Source organism: Mangifera indica, chromosome 1, assembly GCF_011075055.1.
Source record: "Mangifera indica cultivar Alphonso chromosome 1, CATAS_Mindica_2.1, whole genome shotgun sequence".
In the NCBI taxonomy this organism is placed as follows: domain Eukaryota; kingdom Viridiplantae; phylum Streptophyta; class Magnoliopsida; order Sapindales; family Anacardiaceae; genus Mangifera; species Mangifera indica.
In genome coordinates this window covers 21,881,614-21,902,982 of record NC_058137.1, presented here as the reverse complement: position 1 = coordinate 21,902,982, position 21,369 = coordinate 21,881,614, and the positions used below count along the sequence as shown (strand labels likewise).

The following is a 21,369-nucleotide window of genomic DNA, read 5'->3' as shown; positions in this document are numbered from 1 at the left end:
ATTATGCAGTTCTGGTTTTATTCTAATTACTTGAAAATTTCCCATACGGAAGTTTCAACTCAAATCGTACTTCAATTATTTTGGAAAGAAAATAAGCTTAAACAAAAATCCAAAAATTAGGGTTCCCTCTTCCACAGGTAACCCAGCATCACATGGCAACCAGACACCTCGGCCAATCACCTCTCTAATAACGTTAAGGTCCATTAATACATAAAGCTTTATTCTAATTTGACTCAAAATCGGCTGCCCGCATTCGATGCCACGTAAGAGAATTACGAATTGTCCGAACACGTGTACGGGAATGATGATATGACAACGAATATGACCGATGCTAGATGGATCCAATCTGTTAGCTTTATGTTATTAAGTCACGTTATTATCATATATCAGTAATTTTCCTTAATAATTTGAAGGGCATTTCAGGGATTTCACATCTTCTCTCTTAATCTCATTTTTTATATAATAAACTTTGTTCTCCGTTAGGGTATTATCTCAAGACTTGATATCATTTCTCCAACAAAACAGGCTACTTCTTCCTCTTCTCTTCTTCTTACTCGGAAAGGTATTCTTTACGCTCATTAATATTTAATGTGTTTTAAGATATTAATCTGTTTTGTCTCCGAAAATCATTTTTTATTTTCATGGTGAAGTGTGCAAATTATTGAAGCATGGAGAAGACAAGTTCGCCAGGGTTGGCAAGGACAAAGTCTGATCAACTAGTGGAGACAATAGCGGCGGCATTCAAGTCACCGGTGTCGTCGGGCGAGGCTCCCACTGGAGTTGCGTCGTCTGACGGGACCGGGGTCGGGGCCACGCTGTCAAGGAAGTCAAGCCGGCGGGTGCCGATGGCTGCATCACCTGGTCGTAGTAGTGTGAGTGGCAAGAATAATACACACATCAGGAAGTGTCGAAGTGCTCAGCTGAAGTTGGACTTGGATGAAGTGAACAGCTGCGCCGCCCTCAGCCGGGCATCCAGCGCCAGCCTCGGCTTCTCATTTTCTTTCACTGGCTTCACTCTCCCCGCCGATGATATCGACGACTCCAAACCCTTTAGCGACGATGATATACGTAAGTAATCATCACTCATCAACTCTTCTTAATATACAAATAAATTTCATAAATTTACGTAAAAAGTATGAGATAACAATTTTTAATTAAGTAATATAATTATTTATTTTTTTATTATTTTAAAATCACTCAATCATATATTACTATTTTAGTTTGTATATATAAATATGTATAATTTGTTTATTTACTTAACTTTTTTAAAAAGCTATTACCTTTCCGTGCTTATATATAAAAAGATTTTACATCATAAAATTAGAATCTTAATGTTTTAATAAAAATTTTTAATAGAATATGAACTTTAATATAAAAAAACTTTTTATAGTACATTAATTGTGGCCATTTTTTATAAGTATTTTGTGGTCTTAAAGAGTTGCATGTGATCTCATTCAAGTCTAGAGCATGTGCATGACACTGGTTAGTAAATAGTAGTAAATAGCGATAAGAGGCTGAAATTTTGGTTTAAAAAAAAAAAAGAAAATTTGGGTCATTTTTAGAAAATTTGGACTGTATTTGAGTAAGGAATCATGAGATTTCTGAATTGGGGGCATGAGAAAGTTAGGTTCAATATAGAGTTATAATTCAACCAAAAATGGGAGACAGAAACTACCAGCCTTCCACTCTGAAGAAGTTGGAAACGTGCTTTTCTGCAAAGTGCTTTTTCTACACCAACAATTTGAAATAACGGGAAGCCGGTGAAATTTGGGCCCTCACTTTCCAAAAGGGTAAAAACCCACTTGGGCTTTTAAAAAATATAGGGTAAAAATATTAATTTTAAATAAGAGATAGTGATAATAAAAATAATAATAAAAAAATTTTATTTGATACAAAATAGCCAAAATTATTCAGAAAAAAAAAAAAAACTCCTAGCACCATTAAACCTAAGATTTAGCACATTTTAGGCTAAATACCATTATGTGTCATTATGTGATTGATTGTTTTTTAATTTTTAATTTAAAATTATTAAATCACATGATGATATATTATTACTGTATTTAATTATATATTTTTATTAAATATATAAATATAGTTTTATTAAATAAAATATATATTGTTGTCAGCCACTAAGGTTGTGATAAATCCAATTATTTGTCCTCTCATCATTTCCTTGACATAGTGTTGAGAATAGTAGAGCCATGAAAATTGTCTCATCAAAACCACAAGCTAAAGATGATGATAGGATTTTTTTTATAGTGGTGTCAAAGTGGACACCCCACTGAAATTCCCTAGAAAAAAAAAGTTCAAAAACAGCAACTCTAAAGTGTTGATAATGGAATTAAAAATCAATAGAATTTGAGTGATTGAAGATGGTAGGCAAAGAGGAGGATCTTTATATGTCATGGTAGGCCATGATCATCCACTCAGTTTGAATTATAAATGTGAATATGAATAAGCTAAGTGCCCATGTTGTGCCAAACTTGATTGGTGGCTTGACCCTCCTCGTGCTCTCTATCATTGTTCGAACTTCAATAAAGCGTCAAAAAGAGATGATAGTGCCTCTCTTCTTGTTTCGTGTAGGCTCAGTTTGCCTTGGTTTTGTTCTTGAGTTGTCCTTCCTTGAGGGAAAGATTTGATTAGGTTGTTCTCCTATCTTATTATTTTTCTATTACTATGTTCTTATAATTTCTATTTAAAGTGGGTTATTTTTTATGAGATTCATGACAATTTTAAAGATGTCTATAATTTTTTTTTTTTTTAATTAGGTTATCAATTGCTTTAGATGAGTCAATTTTTAAATAAAAATTATGTATATATAAATATTATATTTTTAAAAAATATTTGAAAATTTAAATAGTGAAAACAAGAATGTTGTTATCATAATTCAAAATAAATGACCTATTTTCAATGTTGTTAGGTTAACTAGCAGGACCTGTTGCATGGAGGAGACGTTATACACGCAGACAATTATGAAATATAAAACAAAATTTGTCACAATTGAGCCCAAAATATTGACGATGCTTTGAAGTTCATTGCAATGATTTAATTAACATGGTCCTAATTGATTGACTTTCTGCTTAATTTCTAACTATATGATAAATAAGTCAAGCTGATAGACTCACTTAATATATTAAATTATTAACATAGATTGGACCCAAGTTATTTCGGAATTAATTAAGGTTCTGTCATTTGACTTTTTTATTCATAGAATATCATAACCCTATGATCTTCTATTTTTTTTCATAAACCAAATATTTCATAATAGTAGTAAAGGTAAATATTATATGCATCCAGTTTTAAATACTTTCATCTAATCATATAGTAATATATTATCTAAAATTAAGTGTATATAATTCTAAGTATAAACACAGACATAATAGTATTATTCATACGTACATGTAATAGGGCACAAGGTAAACTGTTTTTATTATTAAATATTTGAATAAATGCATGATTATAAGAGGTCTTTTATTCTTTTTTTTTTTTTATTGGCTCAAGAATGACATGATACTACATTAAATCAATTTGTAAAAATAGTATTATTAAATAGTACATCTATACCATTGATTAAGGTGGTTCATATAAACCATATATTTATTATTGGGTATTCATATAATATGTTATTATTTGAATGAATGATTTTAAATTAAAGATATAACGAAATACTCAATCACATAATAATATATCATTTAAATATCTAATGAAATAATTAAAATTAAGTATTTATTGTATTGTTTTATATTTAGTACTATGTAATCGCTTGGAGATGATGACATTTGAAGTGTTTCTTTACATTTACAGCTGAGGATATTGAAGCAGGAAAACATAAAACGAAGTTTGTAACAGAACCCACAATGCCAATTTATCTCAAGGTAACAATTTGTGCCGCACTGAATGCAAATGCAATGCAGGATTTTATTTTTACATTTGAAGTTGCATCTTCAGAAGGCCAAAAGAGTGCACTGGTTTCTGGGTTTATTTGATTTGATAACACTACTTGTTTGGACAGGGAATATGAAGGGAGAGTTTTCTTGGGATCCAAGCAATCCTTTTCATTGAATATGGCTAGCATGGTCAGGTTCAGGTCTTGTACAATGTTTCATCTTAGGTGACATTTATGTACAAGACTTCCCCTTCTTCCCAAAACCAACTAGCTTACTTTAGTTTCTGAGATCACATACGTTATTTTTATTTCGCTTCTGTGCTGTAGAATTGTCTGTATTCAAACTAAAGTAATACCACATGTACGAACTTTGCTTTGAAAAGAAGGGTATCCGACATTTTGATCATGTTTGCGCTTGGAATTTTATGGTTGTTTTGAGCTGTTGCGAGTTTGGTTTTAGTTTACTGACAGGGGGATTTTGCTTATTTTGTGAAATGCAGTTTACAGATGTTTCATATAAGGTGATAATAAAAAGAATAGCTACCAGTGAGGAGAAGGAAATTCTGAATGGGATAACTGGATTGGTGAACCCAGGTGAAGTTTTGGCACTCATGGGACCTTCCGGAAGTGGGAAGACAACTCTCCTGAATCTGCTGGGTGGCAGGCTGATGCAGTCGACCATCGGGGGTTCAATTACTTACAATGATCAGCCATATTCCAAGTTTCTCAAGAGCAAGTAAGAATTTAATCACAACTAATGTGATAACTCTAGGCATGTCAACAAAAGCAGAAATCTACATTTGATTAACATGAATAATATGGCAGGGTAGGATTTGTGACTCAAGATGATGTCTTGTTTCCTCACCTCACAGTGAAAGAAACATTGACATACGCTGCCCTTCTACGACTGCCGAAGACACTGACAAAACAGGAGAAGGAAAAACGAGCAATAGACGTAATCTATGAGCTAGGCTTGGAGAGGTAAATCCCCTTTTCCCCTTGCTAATAATTGAATTCTGGATTACCTGTAAGCATATTGTCATTCTTTATTTGATTTCCAGCGGCTCATCAGTAAAAATATTGATTTCTGCAGGTGCCAAGACACTATGATTGGTGGCTCCTTCGTACGAGGAGTGTCAGGTGGAGAAAGGAAGAGGGTTTGCATAGGCAGCGAGATCATAATCAACCCTTCTCTTCTGTTTCTTGATGAACCCACTTCTGGATTGGATTCTACAACTGCCTTGAGGATTGTTAAGATGTTACAAGACATTGCAGAGGTTTGTTATCTCTGGTTTTCTTCATTCAATTATCATTCACAATCTTTCCTAGCATTTTCAAGCTGATTCCCTATGATGCTGAAATCTTATGGCAGGCTGGGAAAACTGTGGTGACAACAATCCACCAGCCATCAAGCAGACTGTTTCACAGATTTGACAAGTTGATCCTTCTAGGAAAAGGAAGTTTGCTCTATTTCGGAAAGGCATCAGAAGTAATGGTGTATTTCTCATCTATAGGATGTTCACCTCTGATTGCCATGAACCCAGCAGAGTTCTTGCTAGACCTTGCAAATGGGAACATAAATGATGTTTCGGTGCCATCAGAATTGCAGGATAAAGTACAAATGGGAAATTCAGATACCGAAACAAGAAGTGGAAAGCCATCTCCATTGGATGTTCATGAGGTAAACTCCAATTGCAATGAAGTTTAAATTACATCTCTTGCTCCTTATTTATTCACTGATGTTTCAAATTTGAAAGCAGTATCTAGTGGAGGCCTATGAGACACGAGTGGCAGACCAAGAGAAGAGGAAACTTATGGCTCCTGTTCCCCTTGATGAAGAAATCAAGTCGAAAGTGTCATCTCCAAAGCGACAATGGGGAGCTAGCTGGTGGGAACAATACACCATATTGTTCTGGAGAGGAATTAAAGAACGACGACATGACTATTTTAGTTGGTTGAGGATCACCCAAGTTCTCTCCACTGCAATCATCTTGGGATTACTCTGGTGGCAATCAGATAGTAAAAGCCCCAAAGGCCTGCAAGATCAGGTAATTTTCATTGCTTTTTCCAAAGCAAATCTGTTACCACTAATATAAAATTGACAAGCCGTTCATGTATTGAATCTCCCATCTTGCAGGCGGGACTGCTTTTCTTCATTGCTGTCTTCTGGGGATTCTTCCCTATCTTCACAGCAATCTTCACATTTCCTCAAGAAAGGGCCATGCTGGGTAAGGAAAGAGCAGCTGACATGTATAGATTAAGTGCATACTTCCTGGCTAGAACAACAAGTGACCTTCCGCTTGATTTGCTACTGCCAATTCTTTTCCTTCTTGTTGTCTACTTCATGACAGGCTTAAGACTGAGCACCGGTCCCTTTTTCTTGACCATGCTCACAGTTTTTCTCTGCATTGTTGCAGCTCAGGTATATATATACCCTTTCATAACAACAAACTAAAAAGAAACTTCAACCATTATTACCTATGTAATCAACTAAAGCTGGCCACTATGGCAGGGACTTGGACTAGCCATTGGCGCTACACTAATGGACTTAAAAAGGGCCACAACACTGGCTTCAGTCACTGTGATGACTTTCATGCTTGCTGGTGGTTACTTTGTTAAGGTAAACATGAATATACCAGTTGATGTTGGCTCTCAATCCAGTATGAAAATGCTTACATGGGTTTTCAATTTTGCAGAAGGTTCCAGTTTTCATATCTTGGATACGCTACTTGTCCTTCAACTATCATACTTTTAAGCTACTTCTCAAGGTGCAGTACGAACAGAATACACCAACTGTGAATGGCATGAGAATAGACAATGGCCTAACAGAAGTTTGTGCCCTGGTGGCAATGGTTTTTGGCTACCGGCTCTTAGCATACCTTTCTTTGCGGAGAATGAAACTCCATTCCGGAGCTTAGAGGTGGTACAATTTTTGAGGGAGCATAATTCTATAGCTTCTACATCCTACTGCATACAAGAGCTTATATTGCGAAGGCTTTGGTTCCAGGGTTATAAAAAAAGGGAATTAAACTAGCAATAAAAACTGATCTCTCTCTTCAGTCTTCAAAATCTCAGGATTCCCACATGCACCACACCAGGCACTCGCTTTGATAGGAATTCGAATATATCTTAAACATCTATGTCAATTTTACCCGGGGGGGAGTTCATCAAAAGTGTTCCAGGGTTGTGTAGTTCTATGAATCTAGATGACTTAGACAAAAAGCTGATAGGTTTTATGTGTATCACTTCAAGAATTCTGACTTTTTTGCCTTAAACAATATGCAAATCTCAATATTTCTAGTTATTTTTACCAACTTTTGGTCCTGTATATTATAGCACAAATTGGATAATGATATTCAGTTCAGTCATATAATGAGTGTAAATAAACAAGAGAAATGATAATGAACAGGTAAAAAATTGGTAATTGTGCCAAAATGGGTTAATATTCACATTTTGAGATACCTTGGCTCGAACGGCAGGGCAACCTCCCAAAGAAAAACAAAGAGATTATATAGGTCTTCAACCAGCTGTAATTAACAACCGTGTAAAGGAAGAAAGCAATGTTTCTCGTGTAAAAATCATGCAAAATCATTTCCAAGGAGTAGTTTGAATGTCAAAAGAGAAAACTCCATATATAAAAAAATATGAGTTCTAGTCTCCTCTCACGATGGTCACTAGAATTTGGGTTTTTTCTACTTGCAAAATCAGTTCATTTCTCATAGAATATCCAGAGCCAATGTCCTTGACCAACCATGTAATCTAAGGAGAGCAGCATCCAATACAGGGACCTCCTTCTCAAGCCCTTTATAAAATCTGATGAGTTAGCAATATGCATTTTAACTAATTACACTTGTCAATTTTGATATTCTACTTCTGGGATTACAAAATCAAGATTTTAAGTTGATTCTTATTTCCAGTCAATTTTAAGCCGTAATAACACAGGAAGAAGGCCTCTTACCAATATCTGCCGCAACTCGGTGGGCACACATTACTCCTGTAAAAGCTGACACCTTGTCGAGGAAAGCAACTATCTCCACCGTTGTAAAGATTGTCTGTACCCCGCAAATTTCATTATTTTTAGGTCATGCTTAACATGACGGCGTGGATTCTCCTTGGTGTCAAATTCACTCCTTATAAGTCTCTTTAATAACATTTGTAATATTTTTGACCAATAGTTTACCTATATTATCCACTTTAGATAAGACTTTGCCAATTTTAACAATTTAAAGAATTCATCTATCTTAACATCCCCAAATAATGTAAAATACATTTACAAACTCAACATTTTTTTTATATTTTACCAATATTGGTATTCCCCAAGCGGTGTCACATTATGGCCATTAAGTAAGTTTAGGTTGGAACTCTAGAAAGAAATGTGCCGTGTATCTAGGCCTAAGTCATTGTAGCTGCTGTGAGTTAGTTTATACATCAAAGAAAAGTTGAAAGGGATTCACCTATGGATAGGGGTATCTATTAAGATTGGATTTGAGTCGAATCAAGTTCGAGCTCAAGTTTGAGTTCATTGAACTTGTTTTAAAGGTATTCGAATTTGACTCATTTGAAAGGAACTAAGCTCGAATTGAGTTTTAAGCTCGATTTGATATTAAAACAATTTAATTTTAATGTGTATTAATCAAAATAACGTTGTTTTAATGGTTTCGTATCAAATTTTTCGAACTCATAAGCTTTACGAGCTAAACACCCCCAAAGCTCAATCATAAACTCAAGTTCAAGCTCAAAAATGTTAAACTCTTATACTCAAACTTGTTTGATCTAAGCGTATTTTGTATTCGTTCGAATTCTAACAAACTTAATTCGAATTCAATCCTACCATCTACGACAATAGGTAAACTCTTTTTTTTTCTCTCACCCGACGAGACGAGATATTGCACATATTGTAAGTGTAGTGAAACTCTGCAGGGCTAAAAGGTTATGCGACAGTACAAAGGCTGATTCTTTTGTTGTGTTTTTTTGCTTTGTATACAGGATTTTGTATAGTTTGAATTGCTTGGACAATCCCTCAAGATTCTTTTGTGTATTTAGGTTTGTTGATCCCGTTGCCACCTTCTTGAGTCCTATTATTATAAGAACTTTGATAGAACCTTAGGAGAAGTGACATAAAAATATTCTTGTTTGTGTGCAGGTCTGTTGTCTTTTGTTTAGATTGTTGTCTTATTTGTGTGCAAGACGAGTTTAAGTTGTGGTCAAATACCCTTTTAGACCTGCTTGTTTTTCTTCTTAAATCATTTTTGCCTAGCATTAAAAAAAAAAAAAAAGTGTAGTGAATCAGTTTATGTATTCTCTTACTCAAAGCAATCTTGATGCTGCTAACCATATCCTAAGATATGGGGAGGGGACACCGGGATAAAGACACAATTAGGGATGACAATTTGAGTCCGATTTTAGGGGTTTCGACCCTAACGGGGAGGAGATTCTCTAATAGAAACGGGGAAGAGGACGAGAACGGAGATAAAAAAAATCTCTGCAATCGGGGACGGGCGGGGGATGTCCGCCCCGACCCTTCCCCTCCCCGCCCCTTTATATTAATATATTTATTTAAAATACTAATATATTTTTATAGCTTTAAATTATTTATGTTTTTCAAATTTATTTAGATTTTTGTTGTACATATTAAAGTAGTTAATATATTATATTTATGATATTTGAAATAGTAGGTTAATTTTAATTTTGTTTAATTTTGTTATTTAATATATTTATATTGTATTTAAAAGGTATAAAAAAGAAATTTTTTTTTACAGGTATGAGAAAGAGATTTTTCCCCGTGGGAATGGGAACGGGATTTTTCTTTGCAGGGGGGGTGGACGGGGATTCATTTTTATTCTCGTAACGAGAACGGACCGAGGACGGAGATTGATATCCCCTACAGGGATAGAGACGGGGATTGAGATCCTCTCCTCGTTGCCATCCCTAGGCACAATATTCAAAGAAAAGTGATGAAAGGGGAATTGCGGGATTTGTTGATTCAAATTGAGCTACTTCCATTGAAAACAGCACGTCAATGTCCAGCTATTGCACCCAGTTATAGTTATGAGACAGTCCGTCGCTTTGAGAAGCAAAAGTAGTTTGTGGCAACTAACAGTAGTGTGTGTATATATATAAATTGTTCGCTTTGAACATATGATTCATAACAGTTGTGTAGTAATTCAACCTAATGTTAAGATATAATTCGATTTAAGCATACAGCCTGTCATGGTCTTACATCTAGTGTATTGTTAATACATTATTTGCTTTAACTACACTATCTATCAAGGCCTTACACACAATCCATTGTTAAAATATCATTTACTTTATACACATAATTCATTACAATCTTACTTTTGGGTTAACGTTAATATATTATTCATTTTGAATACACAATCTATCACAATTTTGTATGCTAGCCACTATAATAATATTGTTTATTTTAGATATACAGTCTATCATAATCTTATTTTTAGGTTTTGCAACTTAAATTGTGTTTTGACAAGCTATGAGCTCGTAAGCTTGTCTATTATGATCTTACTTTTAAATTTTGTATCCTAAAACATGTCTTAATAACGTGGAGTTCACGAATTATTTAACAAATTTTCTCTTGACATTTTTAAACAACATAAAATGTCATAATTCACCTTTTTTGCATCTAGACCTCATTCCCAAATTGTGTCAGATATTATAATTAACTCATTTTGATTTTTTATAATTTAGAAGTTTATAGAGTATTTAACTTTCATACGTAATAATTCATTCTTTTTTTACATGTATCATTCTCGTTAATATATTATATGATTAAATATTATTTTATTATTATTTTAAAATCCTTTAACTATATAATAATATATAATTTATATATTTAAAAATACATACATATAATTTTATTATTTGTATTATACCTTAGTATTTTCATGAGGCATCCGACATGGGAAACCTTATCCCGAGCCAGGTGCCGCCAGTTTGTTTTTGGTGTCCCAACCTACCACGACGAAAAATTATCTAAGTTGGCACGCAATACACAATAGGAAATAATAAAGGAGAGAAATTTTGTCCTTCTTAGATGGAGACATATGCGAGAGATGGAAATTCGTAGCCATCTTTAAAAGCAAGGCCACATTAATTATTAGGCCAAAAGACTTTCCCAAGTATACTTAGGATTTCTCATTTAGATTTATAAAGCATACAAGCGTTACCTGTTAAGAGTGAGCATAAGAACTACAAGGAACCGAACCCTTAGATATCTAATATTTTGGTTTCTACTGAGAACCGGTCAATTTTTAGGTAAGTTTCAATTTTATTCTTCTGTAAAATTGATCAATTTCGATTTTGATTTCGATTCTAATTTCAACATTTTAAAGAATTAAAATCTGTTCGAGGATCAGATTTGAAAACCCATCACACAATCTACCCGATCGAATTGACCCACCTTCGAATCAAAACATCCTTGTTGTCAATCCCCTTCAAACCAGCAGTGCACCACTCGCCTGCTCACCACCAACGCTATGCATTTATAATGTCATCTTCAAAACCAGAGTTGAATCGTCTGCTGCCGACTGCTGCAACATAGACTTCAATACAGAGAAATGTTGAGTTTTGCAGGCAAAATGGTTTCAATGGAAACGGCCTTCAGCAGCCAACCACTAATCAACAGAGTTTATAATCATAGTTTCAACTGTAAATTTCACTGTTTCAGTACTCATTGGCCTTTTCCATGACTTCATGTACTTTTGACATGATATTAAGCTTTTTGAACAAGACAGTGAAGCAACAATCAACTGCTCATTCTATCATCTTTTCTGGGTTTGTTTCGTTTTTGGTGGAATATTTTTCTGTAATGATTCCTCGAAAAACATTGATGTAATTGTGAATTTGCAGAACCGTAACTGCATTGACTGGAAATTGAATTAAAATTTGTTTAACTTTATTCGGCTTTGATGAAGCCTTTTAATGCATAAAGACTACAGAATATTTAATCAGCTACAGTTATTCTTTTGTAAATAGTATTGGGTTCAACGCAAACAAAATTGTATAGGTAAGTTCTGGATAGGAACCGTCTTTATATATTCGGACCCTCAAATCTTAGAAATCGATCAATTCTGATTTTGATTCTTATTTTTTTAAAAGAATATCCGGATCTACTCACCCTTATAATCTATATTGTATCATAGAACCTCGACTTTAACACCCCTGTGAATGGAAAGAAAAGAAGGGGCCTTGACATAAACTTTTTCCAAATTTTCTTCTTTCTTTGGGAAGTTTTTCTACCTTCTATAGCTTCCCTAACAACCCATATATTAAAATTTAACAATTGATAGAAGAGAAGATCATAGACCCTTAAGGTAATAAGCTCTTTGCTGAGGCTACCAAATAGCCTTACTCCTGCCTACAAAACAAAATCATAACTAACATGAGAGGTCATCATTATTGGTAAATGAGCAAATATATTATATGATCAATAATGCAAAACTATGGTCTTACTAAAAAAAGCCTTTCAGATGTTAAAATATCAATTAGACCAAAATGATTTATTGAGTTATCAATATAACTTATTTTATTTATTTTTTGGCATTAAAAAATAATCATAATTTAATTACGACTGTTTGACAAATATGCTTAAAAAAGCCTAATATTTGTGTTAAATTATGTAATATATCTAATATTATACAATTTAACACAAATACGAGGATAAATATTACTTGTTCAATAATTTTTGTGTATTTTGAAGGAGTTTTCTCTCTTTTATATAAAACTAAAAACCTTATTCTTTTCGGTATCTCGCATCAATTGAAAAAATTTATGACTCGACAATTGATATTAAATAAAAATGTAAATGGTAGTGTTGGTTAAATACCAATCTTGAAGCTTTGGGAAGTTTTTTGTTTCATCCTAGATGGCATTATATAAAGTGTATGTATGTCATGTGCACTGCAAAAATATAATCTTAGGGCATCTGGTTACCGATAATCAAAGACTATTTTAATAATTTATCTTTTATTATTTGTATTATCTCTGATAATTTTATATTATCAATGATAATGTGATAGATAGTATATAAAGTAATATGATTATCTTAGATATAAAAAAATTATCAATATAATTTTAATTTTGTTACAATTATATCTTTAGATATTAAAATGTTGATAATCAGAATTGGGTTGATATACTAATATACTCATCTGGTTATATCTTTTCTTTATATCAAGTTTTAAATTTAATAAATGATAATCTTTAATGAATATTTCGGTAGACGTTTAATCAAATCTTATAAATCAAAACCTTATAAAACCCTATAAGGCGATGCCCCTTAAACGTTTTTAGAGTTACGAAATTCATATAATTTTCAATCCACAAAAATATAATCCCAACTAATTAGGATATTAACCCGTTAAAAAATAAAATGTCACGTATTGTGCTAATCAAATGTTATAATCTTAAAAAAAAAACGTATACTATCTACTTAAGATTAAAATACATATACCAAAGTTGCCAAGGTTGAGCACCACACATTTGGTTGTATTTTGTCTCCTTCTCCATGCTTGCATTTTCTCGCTAACCTTAAAAACCAATCAATTTCACAGATTTAATTAGAAAAAATGTAGGCTTTGTTAGTTTTTCTCATAATTATAATTTCCCTCGTAATTAAATTTTAAAATATTTTCTTTTCTTCTCATTTTCAAAGTCTTATCTCTGGTGGCTCTAAAAAATCTGCCATTGACTGATCACATCGTTCGTTTCATCGTCGGTGGCTTTAGAGAATCCTTATTTTTCATCCATAAAAAATATTAGATGCGCTATAATTGATTATATGACTGAAAGCATATTTGCTGTGCTCTGCGATTTATCCAAAGAATATGCTTATTTTTCATCCTGCCACTATCATTTTATTTATTTATTACCTAATTTCGCTTTATTCTGTACCGGTCACGTAAACAAGATCACGTACTCACGACACGACACGACACGACACATCCACGATACCCGACCCCCTTCTGGGCCCCACATCAAAAGGCCTTTTGCCTGTGATTTGGACAAGTGTCCAAAATCAGGTTTTATGTTGCTTTTTGTCACTCTTGCCTCAAATCCCTTTCACTTGACAAATTACAAAAGAACCGCCAACGGATTTGGATCCAATTCTCTCTTCTTCACATAATCCTTCTATACCTTTTTTCTCTTCCTTTCATTCGCCACTCAACTATCCAGGTGATTACTCTTCAATTCTCAATTCTTGATTTCTACTTCAATTCTTGCGTTTCATGTGAAATTCGATTGCGTTTTGGTGGTTGTTTGTTCTTACTCATCTTATTCGGAGGACGAATCGAAAATGTGATGTTCTGAATTTATGATTTGTCGTTGAATCGTTATGTTTCACGTGAGTTTCGTCACTGTTAATTTTCAATGTCTCCGGTTAGGAGAATTGAAATATCTCTTTATTCTGCAATTCCTGATTCTGAATATTTTACAAATTTCTAGTCCAATTGCTGTGTTTCATTTGAGAACTGCATCATTTATGTTGCTTTTTGCTTTTATTGTTTCGGATTAAGCGAAGGAGTGAAGTGTTGAAATCTTTTATTTGTGGATGAATATCTATGTTTCATGTGAGATTTACGTGAGTTTTATTGCGGTTGATTTGTTTGTTCTTACTCTCATATTCGGAGAACGGAGTGAAGGTTTTCAAATTCATGATTTCTGGTTGAATTTTGATGTTTCATGAGAAATTCAAGTGAGTTACATCACTGTTAATTCGTTTTTTTTTTTTTTTTTTGGCTTATACTGTCTCGGATTCAGGGAATAGAATCAAAGATGTGAAGCCTTGATAATCTTAGCATCCAATGTTTGGTTTTTCTGTTATTGAAATCATTGACTCCATATTTTTTGAACAAATTTTTTAATTCTAAAATGAGGCGACCCTTTGTTTTTCCTTAATTCTAAATGTATTTATAGTTTGGTTGGATGAGATGTTGAAAATTGAATTTGATTGTTTTTTTTTTTCTCGTAGATATTCTGTTTTTCGTGATGTTTGTTTTAATTTTATTTTAAATGTATTGATAGTTTGTTTAAATGAGTTATAACCAAAAAAGTTTTCAGAATTGTCTTTCTATAGTATTTGGTTGATGTAATTGCTTTTTCAAATCGTGTTTTCTTTAATTAAAAATAAATCAGCGTGTTTTTTGGAGATGCTCTTGAAAGTTGTTCAAATGGCAGTTATAATAAAGTTTGCAGCTAGTGTTTTTCGGTACTTTGAAATCTTTTGCGATTTAAACGCTTCCAAAGACATTCTTGGTCTTTCTGTTTTTATCTGTTCTGGTTTTGTGTTGAGTAATCACTGTCTCTTCTTGGGATCGAATCTTTTATCTGTTTGTGACCATTTTTATATTGAACCTTTAAATGAAAAGTATTATTTCTGATAATTGAATATCAATCCACAATCTCCTTGGAAACTTGTCAGAATTTCATGGACAACCAAAATTAACAGTTTGTCATAAGGCTGGTCACTGCTTATTGTTATTATTGCCATAAATTGTTTATTTATTGCTGTGTGGATGCTTGTTGTCATATCTATGATTGATTTTGTTATAGGAGTTAAAGGCATAACACAATCATGGATCGACTCAAGAACGCTGCACGTCTCATGATAGTTTCAGATCTTGATCACACAATGGTAGGTTTTATCAATTTAGGTTTCTGAACTATTGTAATTCAAGCTCATGCTGCAGTGTTTTTATCTGGTCATTTGCTCCTTTTTCAGGTTGACCATCATGATCCTGAGAACTTTTCTCTGCTTAGGTTTAATACATTATGGGAATCTTTTTATCGTAATGATTCACTTTTAGTTTTCTCAACTGGAAGGTCTCCTACACTTTACAAGCAGTTGAGGAAAGAGAAACCCATGATAACTCCAGATATAACCATAATGTCTGTGGGAACTGAGATAACATATGGTTCCTCAATGGTTCCAGATGATGGCTGGGTTGAAGTTCTTAATCAGAAATGGGACAGGAAGATAGTTACAGAGGAAGCAAGCAAGTTTCCTGAACTTACTCTTCAGGTGTAGTTAATGGATGACAGTGCTTGGTTTACAGCATTATATGCTTAGTTTCAAGTGTAAATTTTCTGTTGAAAGGCTTGTGAGAGTGTCATGTGATTCTTCAAAAGATTACAAAAATGTTATTTTGGGTCATTTGGAGTCGGTTAATAATTGAAATCTATGGCTTACTGCAGTCAGAGACTGAGCAACGGCCACATAAGGTTAGCTTCTATGTTGATAAGAGTAAGGCCGAGACAGTGACAAAACAACTTTCTGAGATTTTCAAAAATCTTGGGGTAAGAATTAAGTTTGTACCTTCAGTGATCTGACTGACTACAAAATTTTCCAAAGAAAATGTATATTTTCCAAAGAAAATGTATATTTTCTTCTAAGTATTAATTGTTTCTGTCTATATTTGGTTGTTTGTGGCCAGTTGGACATTAAAATAATTTACAGTGGAGGAATGGATTTGGATATATTACCCCAAGGTGCTGGCAAAGGACAAGCTCTTGCATATTTGCTTAAGAAGTTTAAGAGTGAAGGGAAACTTCCAACTAACACGCTTGTTTGTGGTGATTCTGGAAATGATGCTGAACTATTTGGCATTCCGGATGTCTACGGAGTCATGGTTGGTAGTGTAGATAGTACTTGATCATAATTTAGCCTTATCAGCTTAACCTCTGGTAATTATTTTCCACTTCAAAACTTTAATTTTTTTCTTTATGCAGGTTAACAACGCTCAAGAAGAATTATTGAAGTGGTATGCTGAAAATGCTAAAAATAACCCTAAGATCATCCATGCAACAGAGAGGTGTGCAGCCGGGATCATTGAAGCCATTGGTCATTTCAATCTTGGTCCAAATAAGTCTGAGAGGGATGGTGTAGACTTAACGGAATATAAGATGAAAAATCCCTCTCCTGCACATGACATAGTGAATATTTACTTGTTTTATGAGAAATGGAGGCTGGCAGAGATTGACAATTCTGAAATCTATCTTGCATCTTTGAAAGCTTCTTGCGTAAGTTAACACTCTCAGTAAGTAAAGGAGATGTATATTCTTGTCTTGCATGTTTTACTTATAAATCAGGTGATTTTAATTTAACACCCTGGATCTTTTAAATTGCAACAACATAAAAAATATTCTAAAGACAGGTTACCCTCTGCTTCCTGTAGTACGGGAGAAAGTAACTCGAACTTTTTACATTTTCTGTCCATGAAAGATGATTATTTTGCTGTTATTAAATTATTATTTTTTGGTCTTGAGTGTCAGTAATGTTCTTTACAAGGAATTAGATTCATTAATGGTGACTTTGTACCATTGTCTTTGTACAAAACAAGATCTCCTTTTGATAGATGGACAAAGTTGTACAAAAATTCATGGCTTCTTCTTCTCTTTTTCTCTCTCCTCCATACTTTATGTTTTTGTCAACCTATCCCAATCAAGCCAACCACTTACTTTCCAATCCAAGGTGCAGTTAATTTTTATCAGAAAATTGAGTCCCTTCAATGTGCCTGATGGATTTTATCAAAATAGATTGTAGATTGCATCTCTAATTAATTATTGATCTGAGAAGTGAGCTTATTCTATATTATGTAAGTCACTGTTAAGCTTGCATCAAAAGACCTGTCTTTCTGTTTACTAATCATCTGACAACCACTATGCTTTCTGGACTAAAAGAAGTTCGACTCTTTTTCACTTAATCCTGTTACAAAGTGGATGTGCTATTTTTTATTTTTCGTTCATGTATACACGAACAGTTAATTATGCTTTTTTTAAGTACAGATCTGTTCAATTTTGTTTCTTCCTTTTTTCAGAGTCCGTCTTCTGTTTGGGTGCATCCATCTGGTGTTGAGTTGTCTCTTAATTCCTTGTTAAGTGTATTGAGAAAGTGCTATGGGGACCAACAGGGGAAACAGTTTCGAGTTTGGGTAGATTCAGTAATAACCACACAAGTTGGTCCAGGCACATGGTTTGCAAAGTTTCACAAATGGGAGTCATTTGGTAAGCTTCTATATATATCCCTTTCAAAATACAAGGGCCTACAACTTAGCTTGTTTAGATGTCTTTTCCCTTTCATTCTCTTGTTTACTGGATCATATCCACTCTGCATCCATCCTGGTCTACTTTATCTATGAAAATCATCAGTAGAATTTATTCTTTTATGGTAGGACTGAATCTACAGTTTGAGCTTCATTTGGAAAATGCTATAGCCTTTACCATGTCCAGGAATGAGAAATATGCATGCATGACTGTTATAATGATAGAAATCTAAAATACAATTAACTGAATCACTCCAGAGGCGATTTTATTATTATAATAAGAATTGGGAACCTTAAGGATCCCTATTACACAGGAAATTGTAAAATTAGAAAACATACTTTTTTGGCAGTTTGAGGAGTCATACCATCTCCCAATAACACTCCGAAATCTGATGACAATAGGTGACACCTAGCCTCCCTTTTTATTGACATAAAGAATAAATAAAAAATGTAGGATATCATGGACTTTCCTTATATTGATATTAAAATAGACTTTAAATTAAGAAAGTAGGAAATTATGGACTTCCCCTTTTTTTTGTTTTTGCAAATTAAAATAAGAAATCTAGAAATCTTGTGATTCTTCTCTGATTGAGACTTTAAATTAGGATTCTCTCCTATTTTAATGAGTTCTATGATAAACTTATCTTATAGGGGCCTAACATACAACACAGTAGGAGTTACGAGAATAGAATAGTTTTGGTGCTAGCTCTCCCTAATTTTTTTTCTTGTTTTTCCATTTTTTGAATCTTCTAAAAATAGCCAAATCCCCTCAATCTCTGGTGTGGCTTAATTTGAAACTTAAGACCTCTTATATGTGCCAATTTGTGTCGTATTTGTATCGCATCAGTTTGGGTATTAGGTCATAAACTTTCAACACAATTATATTTCTTTCTTTTTGGTCTGGTTAACAGTCACCATCAAATTGCAAAAAGCAATTTTCTGAAAACTTTATAACCCTAGAATTGTCTATAATCTGAACAGTTCTCACTTTATTAACACAGCATTAACCTGAATCTCATGATTCTTATAAAACAGGAACCTGCTTCTTGGTGAACTTGTTATTATCTGTTTCCTTGCTTATTTACAGTCATTAAATTTATCTTAAATCAACTTTTTACAAAGAGAAAAAGGATTGCTTCTTCACTTTATGCCAATGTTTATTATATCATAATTTTAAGAGCAGTGAAAGCTAGATTTAGCAATTGGTTATTACTCGGCCACAACAATTTGATGTCATCATTGTTCTAAGTATTATCATATTATGAATTATTTTCTTCTTTTATAAGTCGAGTTTTATCATCATACGAACGATTCTCTTTCACTGAATGGTTGGTTGCCTATTGAACTGCTTAATTATTTGATGGATGCTTGCAACAGCAGTCAGAAAAAATTTATTTTTCAAGATCTGTGTGAACTCTTGATATCCTTTCTCTTGTGACTTCTTATCCTCTCTAATGAACTTTGTGTAATTCCGTAGGTGAGGCAAGGCGAGGTGCCATGATCTCAGTGGTAGTAAGTGCAAAGGTAAAATAACTCTTTGTCGTCAATCAGAACTCAGTAGATTTTGTCAAGACATCCCAATCCAACATTACCACAACGGAAGTAGAATCAAAATGAAACTGATTTGGTCAGTTCAGTTTGGTTTTAACAGATGGCTCATGCCTATGAATTTGGTCAGATATAAGACTAAATTTGAGTCAAGCTTAAACTCGCTTGAAAGTTGTTCAAGCTTGGCTCGCTTGAAGAGAGTCAAGCTCAAGTTTGAGCTTGAGCTAAACTTTGAGCTCCATTCGATACTATAACTGAGTAAAAAATGATTAAAATGAAGTAATTTTGATATGTATTAGTCAAAACGATATTGTTTTAGTCTATTCGTATCAAAATTTTTCAAGCTTACAAGCTTAATAAGTCAAACACCCCAAAAGTTCTAGCTTGAAAATGTTTAACTTTGCTCGAGCTTGAGTTCGCTTGAGACAAATTCCTTTTGAGCTTGTTTTCAAATTCGAATAAACTCGATTTGAATCTAGCTATAGTCAGATATATTTGAAGTGTGGATGAGTGTTGGATTGGTCAATTTGACTGATATAAATTTCAATATTCTACTTCAACCGAAATATAAATGATCGATTTCTGGGTTTCAGGAGGGCGATGCATTTGATGGGTACACTTACATGCACGTGCATCAGACATGGGTGGATGAAGCAGTAAATGAAAACAATCTGCCGGTGTGGTTCTGAAGTTGTTGCTGTTAAACAGGTTTTGCCTTAAAATAGCGGGGTTGATTGTTTATATACAAAACAACTTAAGGCTTCTGAGTTTTAACTACTAAGATAAATAATAAAGACTTGTGCATTCAGATTTATTGACAGCAGAAAAATTTTAAGTTAAGATTTATATCTGTCGCAGATTCACTATAATGATCAACAATAATATAAATTGTATTTGTCACCATGCCATTGAAAAAAAGGATAAAAACTGTTCTAAACAACGCAGTTAAACAGTTAAATTGAGACAAAATCATAGCGTAAAGGATAAACTTCTGTGTGTTCAACCACTTTTTCTTAATCGCAGTAAAAATTGTTAATTAACAAATAAAATATTTTACAACAAAGGGTCCTACTAATACAAATTAAAAGCAACAAACATGTATTAAGATGCATGGCCCAACCGCTTACCTCTTGATATGTAGTCAAACAAGAATTCAAAATATATAAATATATGCATCAATTTTTTACTAGATGAAACATAAAGTGAATATTATAGACTCGATATTGGAGATAATTTGTAACAGTAGACATACGTTCATCCATATATAAAGATACAAAGATACGTTTCATTGAATTGGATTTGTTTCTATTATGCATAAATGTAATCTAAACTCCTTCGATTAGTTATTATTAAATAAATGTCGTTCTTACCTATAAGTTGAGAATGATGCGGATAACACACAATCTTGTCTAAAAGTAATAAAGTGAAAGTATAGTTAGTATCTTTCATTATCTTTCTAATATAGTTGTTTCTTATTATCGTGAAACCAATTACAATAACAACAATAAAATGTAATTACCTCTTTACCTATAATATCGGGATGATATAATAACAATAACACGCATAAAGTTTTATTTACACTTTTATAAAATTAAGATAATAAATAGATTACCAGAGAGAGAGATACTTAAAACATTCTATCATTTTAAAAACAACAAAATTATATACATAAATAATGTGTACAATTTTATGTATAAACAATGATATATCACTATGTGATTAAATGTTGTTTTGTCTCTAATATAAAATTACCCACCACCACCTTTTCCACTATTCACTCCTCAAACTATTTCCCAACTTTAAAATCTTCAACAAGAAACTCAATCACTCCCCATCTCAAATCCAAATCTTAGATCTTGATTTTGAAGTCCCTTTTGA

The 21,369-nt window shown here is 33.2% G+C and overlaps 2 protein-coding genes across 4 annotated transcripts; both read left to right on the top strand.

Moving 5' to 3' along the window:
- The first annotated feature begins 458 nt into the window (after nt 1–458).
- On the top strand, nt 459–7,200 carry LOC123228210 (ABC transporter G family member 22). Of its 2 annotated transcripts, none has more exons than XM_044653523.1 (11): nt 459–562; nt 651–1,068; nt 3,805–3,875; nt 4,387–4,622; nt 4,712–4,867; nt 4,980–5,163; nt 5,259–5,567; nt 5,647–5,934; nt 6,024–6,308; nt 6,399–6,506; nt 6,583–7,200. In XM_044653523.1, the coding sequence occupies exons 2-11, from the start codon at nt 669–671 to the stop codon at nt 6,802–6,804; spliced, it is 2,259 nt and encodes a 752-aa protein (XP_044509458.1). In that variant the 5' UTR covers nt 459–562; nt 651–668; the 3' UTR covers nt 6,805–7,200. The 2 variants fall into 2 exon arrangements, with proteins under 2 accessions (XP_044509458.1, XP_044509465.1); XM_044653530.1 differs by lacking the exon at nt 459–562 and adding an exon at nt 4,013–4,076 and having other exon boundaries at nt 1,005–1,068.
- Nucleotides 7,201–13,934: 6,734 nt separating this feature from the next.
- On the top strand, nt 13,935–20,331 carry LOC123216387 (sucrose-phosphatase 2). 2 transcript variants are annotated; one of them, XM_044636809.1, is made up of 9 exons: nt 13,935–14,077; nt 15,455–15,536; nt 15,624–15,923; nt 16,097–16,198; nt 16,336–16,530; nt 16,631–16,921; nt 17,719–17,905; nt 19,421–19,467; nt 20,085–20,331. In XM_044636809.1, exons 2-9 carry the CDS (start codon nt 15,477–15,479, stop codon nt 20,178–20,180), a joined length of 1,278 nt encoding a protein of 425 aa, XP_044492744.1. In that variant the 5' UTR covers nt 13,935–14,077; nt 15,455–15,476; the 3' UTR covers nt 20,181–20,331. The 2 variants fall into 2 exon arrangements, with proteins under 2 accessions (XP_044492744.1, XP_044492749.1); XM_044636814.1 differs by lacking the exon at nt 13,935–14,077 and adding an exon at nt 14,112–14,246.
- Nucleotides 20,332–21,369: the final 1,038 nt, after the last annotated feature.

Bases quoted from the DNA above. Each gene is read 5' to 3' on its own strand.
- LOC123228210 (XM_044653523.1), top strand. From the start codon at position 669: ATGGAGAAGACAAGTTCGCCAGGGTTGGCAAGGACAAAGTCTGATCAA. The intron at 4,868-4,979 runs GTAAATCCCCTT...TGATTTCTGCAG, and splicing joins TATGAGCTAGGCTTGGAGAG to GTGCCAAGACACTATGATTG. The intron at 5,568-5,646 runs GTAAACTCCAAT...ATTTGAAAGCAG, and splicing joins CTCCATTGGATGTTCATGAG to TATCTAGTGGAGGCCTATGA.
- LOC123216387 (XM_044636809.1), top strand. From the start codon at position 15,477: ATGGATCGACTCAAGAACGCTGCACGTCTCATGATAGTTTCAGATCTT. The intron at 15,537-15,623 runs GTAGGTTTTATC...CTCCTTTTTCAG, and splicing joins CAGATCTTGATCACACAATG to GTTGACCATCATGATCCTGA. The intron at 16,922-17,718 runs GTAAGTTAACAC...TCCTTTTTTCAG, and splicing joins CATCTTTGAAAGCTTCTTGC to AGTCCGTCTTCTGTTTGGGT.